This window comes from Venturia canescens, chromosome 10, assembly GCF_019457755.1.
Source record: "Venturia canescens isolate UGA chromosome 10, ASM1945775v1, whole genome shotgun sequence".
NCBI classification, from domain to species: Eukaryota; Metazoa; Arthropoda; class Insecta; order Hymenoptera; family Ichneumonidae; genus Venturia; species Venturia canescens.
This window is the reverse complement of record NC_057430.1, coordinates 11,896,374-11,900,994: the sequence shown is the minus strand read 5'-3', so window position 1 is coordinate 11,900,994 and position 4,621 is coordinate 11,896,374. Positions and strand designations below refer to the sequence as shown.

Here is a 4,621-nt window from a genome sequence, read left to right as displayed (position 1 = left end):
TCATTTGTCAAACTTTGTTTTATCTCAACAGAAGTGAAAATATGATGGAAACGATTTTCCGCTGGGTACTTCAACGGGACGAATGGTTTTTGTATTTTCATCGATTTTTCAATGGAATCCCAGAAACTTTAAGGCTCTCCTGTACGACGGATGGTGAGTTCTGTTACCTGCAACCAATGATAACGAATCGATGCCAAGTCGATTGGAATTTAATGCCCAAAACATGAAATTCCAAGGTGGAAATTGGTTTTTCAGTTTTTTAAAAAAAAAAAAAAACAAATAATTTATTGATTTCGCACTCAAGGAATTTGAATTTCCGGGTAAAATTTTACCTGCACTTCCGGTCGAGTACCGAGAGCGTAAATAAGACCGTCAGCAATGTCTTCCGGTTTGAGGGCCAGAATCTCTTCGAAAAGTTCCGGGAAACCCGCGGCTGTTGCTATGTTCGTTTTGACCAGACCTGGGCTGAGGCTCTGTAAAATAAAAAAATCCTTCGATCGAAGTATTTTGCAGCGGCGCTACTCGTCAGACATAAATATCATTTTCGTTCTCATTACTGGTCATTTTCGTATGAGTACTTTTCTGGTAATTACAGTTATTCTGATGGGAAGTTTCGCAGCCATAATCTCTCGGCGAAGCGAGTGGGTCATCGCTACCGTGGCGTGTTTCGTTGCTGGATATAAATTGAAACCATTCTTTTCGATGGAATCGGAAAACGCTCGTTCCGGGATCTCGTGTCCTACCACGCTGAATAAATAATCGAATAAAAATGACAGAGAACATGGCCCGTCAAAATTCATCCGTGAAATATATTTGAATGGATAAAAAGGGCGATATTTATGATTCCGAAAGGGGGGTGAATTTTTCACGAGAGCATTGATGCATTCGTTTACATGTGCGGTTGGATAATCTTGTCTGCCAGCCGATTAATAATTGCCCTAGACACAATGAACGCTGCTCCCAGCGACAATACAAATTTCAACAATTTTACTCTTTCGCGTTCAGTATTGTGCAACTTTTATTCCGGAATATGAAAGAGTGCCTCGAAGCTCTCATTACTGCGATAGCAGTGGGTTCCAATCGAGCGAAAAACTTTCAGTCAGTTTCAATATTATCGACCGGTTGATACGGAGTTTTTAAATTTTCTCTCATTTTCGCACAAAGATCGTTTATTTCGACACCGGAATATCGCGGCGTTGTTTTTCCACTCGTATAATATCCAATTCAAAATTTAAAAATCTGCTTACACATTTCAACCGATTATTGGTACCTGTTGATATTGAAAATGTGCCCTTCGACGTTCCTGGAACGCATCGAACGTACCGCTTCCCTCGTACACGAAGCAACGCCGAGGATATTCAGATTGACAAGTTTTTCGTAAGTCTCTCTATCGCTCTCTGAAATATCGAGAGTTTACATCGACAAGATTCTCAACGAATGATATAAAAGTTAAAAAACAAACAAACAAACAAACAAAACATTATAAAAAGAGATTCTAATTGAGAGTAAAACATCAAAAGAATTGAAAATTTGGCTGAGCAAAAATTTTTCCCTTAATTTCGATGAATTGAAGAAAACCAATTGAGTTTTTCATTCCCATCGTTGATAAAACAGAAATGTTAAAAGTACCGATTATTCGTTTATAATCGATGACTCCAGCGTTGTTAACCAGAATGTCGACGCCGGCTCGTTCCTCCGCGATTCTTTCGAAGGCCGAAAGAATGTCACGCTCTTTTGAAAGATCGCAAGAAATGTGGAAAAATTTTCCAAACTTGGAGTCACGTGAGGTCGAGTCGGGCACAGGTGCGAATCCTCCTTTTTGGATATCGAGGCCAGTCACGTTTATGCCATTGGAGAGGAGAGCAGAACTTACTGCGGCCCCGATGCCAGAAAATGCACCTGTCACAACTGCACTTTTTCCTCTCCAACGATCCATGCCTCTGCGCGTTTGATTTATTTTTACACCCGGCGTTGACCAAAATCACGAGAATTTGTTGAGTGGGATTCACCCTGCGCCACGGAACCCGAAACCGTAATCCGATCGCGAGAGAATTTGCGGAGCTCGACTCGACTGAATTCCGCAGCCACTTGACGTCAATTATCGCCTATAAAACGTACAATTTTCATTCCACGTTTCTCTTTTTCCGTGTCAAATGAGCGAGCAAGAAACGCGCGCTCAGTTTTGTTTGACAAAGCATTCAACGTTTGTTCCTACTTGATTTTCAACCAACAAAAGAGCCTGAAATATGAAAACTACCGGAGAATACTCGAGCCAAAGATACGACGATTAGAAACGAAAGAAAAACCACGACGCAACTTATCGCGTAATTGATTTGTGACGAGTCACGGATCGTCGAGTTGAGCGTGCGATGTCTACTGTTGATTTATAGCTCACGTTACGACACAGTCCCAACGACGTTCTATGATCTTTCCCCCCACCAGGAATCAGCTAGAAATCGCAACCGCGGAGGATTCCCCGCAACGTTCGAGATCGACGGTTCATTTTGAAAATGCAGTCAAAGTTTGATGACTAAAAATCAAAAAAGCTCCTGCGCGATTAACATTTTTCCGGAGTGGAGCCCCGGAGACAAATCAGCGCCAATCCGGAGCAGCGTAAGAGGCGTGGCGTGCTTCCCCCACCAGGCCCACCAGCCTTAGCTAATTTTGTCGATATTTCATGAACGGTGGCTCGGGAAGAAAAATGGGAAAGGAGTTTTCTCAGGAGCATTGATCGATCTATTTATTCCGAGAAGTTTGGGAGCAACGTTCGGTACACACTTTGTGTATTTCTATATCGGAAGCTACTTTATTGCGATGTTATACGTCCGTGGTGCACGCTATATGGAGCAGTGTACCAAGAGTTATTCCGGAACAGCTCTATTCGCGACTTTGAAGCTGTTCACGGGCTGCTTGTCACGGCATTAGCAGCGTCAAACCGGTTCAACGAGTTCTCAAGCTCTGCTGACGTGTTCTCCGTCGTCGTCGTCGTCGTCGTCGACGATGATTTCGATCGTGTTTGTGTCCGTACGCGTGCGTCTATCGGTGAATTTCTTGTTTATGTGTATCCATTTATTTACACGTATATAGAAAGGCGAAGACGGCGGGTTTGTATTTGCGCGTGCAAACATCGCCGAGCGTTTGTCGGGATGTTCCGCACGAGAGAGACTCCTGGTCGACGCTGATGTATTCTCTCTCCCCCCACTCTCGCTCATTTTTGTTTATCCCTGGCTACAAATTTCCTCTTTTGCTCGTCAAAGAGAAGCCTCCCTTCTCACTCGCTCCCTCCAGCTCACTCTTTTCTGTTTCTCAACACGCAGACGTGCAAGTATTTTCTTATCGGAAGAGAATTCGGAGGAAAAGCATTCGGGGTTGCCCGAAGTCGGAGTCGGTACCGCGTGATTCGAATTCGGAATGTCTGGGAGCGATGCAAACACTCGAAAGACCCAAAAATGGGGGGTGCAGTTGGGAAAGAGTTTCGTCCGTTGCTACCGCAGGGATTTTAAATTGAATAATTCTCATTTGTTTACCAAAGAAATGCAATGGAATCGAGATTCTTTTGGGAGGTTTAGAATTTGCAAAAGCGACTCTTTCCAGCGGCTTCTTGCCCCGGCGATGGGAGATTAATTATCGAAATAATTTGACCTCAAGACCGAGCTTGATTTCTGGAAGGAGAAACATTCGCGAACGGATGCATTGAAAAATTCATAAGATACGAGACTTCCATTTACCCGCTTACGTCCGAGGGGCGCATTCCCTTGCGAGGAGGAGAAAAAAAAACAAGATAAAGTCGCCGAGGGTGAACTCTGCATCGGGAATAAATTTTACGAGAAGAAGACGAAAGCTTGTAAAGACAGAGGTGACTTTTTGATCTCGAACTTTACTTTCTGTAATTTGAAGATTATGTTAACGTCAAGGAAAAGAGCAGAAGAGAAAGCGATAAAGAGAACGGGGGGAAAGAGCAGCGTAAGAATAAGGGAACGAGAAAGTGAGAGAGAAAAAAAGAGAGAGAGACAAAGTGGAAAAGGACGAGAGTGAGCAGACAGAGAAAACTTGCTTCTTTGCGATGTTGCCTGCTGGTAATGCTTTTGCCAAGCTCCCTTTTGGACGCAGTAATTGGCTCACTTGGCAAGCTCGAATCTCTGTCCTTACAGTAGTACGAGCACACGGAGCTTCCTTCTCGTGCCCCACCAGCCCCGCGTTGCTCGCTTCATTACGCAAATTGACCAGGAGTAAGTGCGCCTCGTATAACGTCTCCGAGACGAAAATCTATTGGCCCAAAGTCGCTGACGTCAATTTGGGATCGTCAATCGAACCGCAAGCTCCCTTCCATCGAGTATTCCTCGGTACATCTGTACACGAGTGCTCAGCCACTTCACTCTCGACTATTGGTTTCACAGGCACCCCCATCACCAATGGAATTTCGAGCATTCGAGAAGAAAAAAAAAACGCGCCAGAGACAGAGCCTCAAAACGATGAGCTCAAGACTCTGGGCAATTTGACACTAAAAACCGGTGAAAAATCGTTAAAAAGATTCGAACAATCGTCACGATACCACAATGCAATTAACTCGATTTCCACTATTCGCATTTCCCATCGATCCTCATCCAATTCAAATTCATTA

General features: G+C 43.9%; 1 protein-coding gene across 2 annotated transcripts; it reads right to left on the bottom strand.

The window, feature by feature from the left end:
- Positions 1–2,387, bottom strand: LOC122417238 (farnesol dehydrogenase-like). Of its 2 annotated transcripts, none has more exons than XM_043430587.1 (6): positions 2,216–2,387; positions 1,630–2,105; positions 1,271–1,397; positions 594–747; positions 333–473; positions 1–167 (listed from the first exon to the last, which is right to left on the bottom strand). In XM_043430587.1, exons 2-6 carry the CDS (start codon positions 1,934–1,936, stop codon positions 129–131), a joined length of 768 nt encoding a protein of 255 aa, XP_043286522.1. In that variant the 5' UTR covers positions 1,937–2,105; positions 2,216–2,387; the 3' UTR covers positions 1–128. The 2 variants fall into 2 exon arrangements, with proteins under 2 accessions (XP_043286522.1, XP_043286523.1); XM_043430588.1 differs by having other exon boundaries at positions 2,258–2,372.
- Between the last annotated feature and the right edge of the window lie 2,234 nt (positions 2,388–4,621).

Bases quoted from the DNA above. Each gene is read 5' to 3' on its own strand.
- LOC122417238 (XM_043430587.1), bottom strand. From the start codon at position 1,936: ATGGATCGTTGGAGAGGAAAAAGTGCAGTTGTGACAGGTGCATTTTCT. The intron at 748-1,270 runs GTACCAATAATC...TTATTTATTCAG, and splicing joins CACATTTTCAATATCAACAG to CGTGGTAGGACACGAGATCC. The intron at 474-593 runs GTAATTACCAGA...TTTATTTTACAG, and splicing joins AACTTCCCATCAGAATAACT to AGCCTCAGCCCAGGTCTGGT.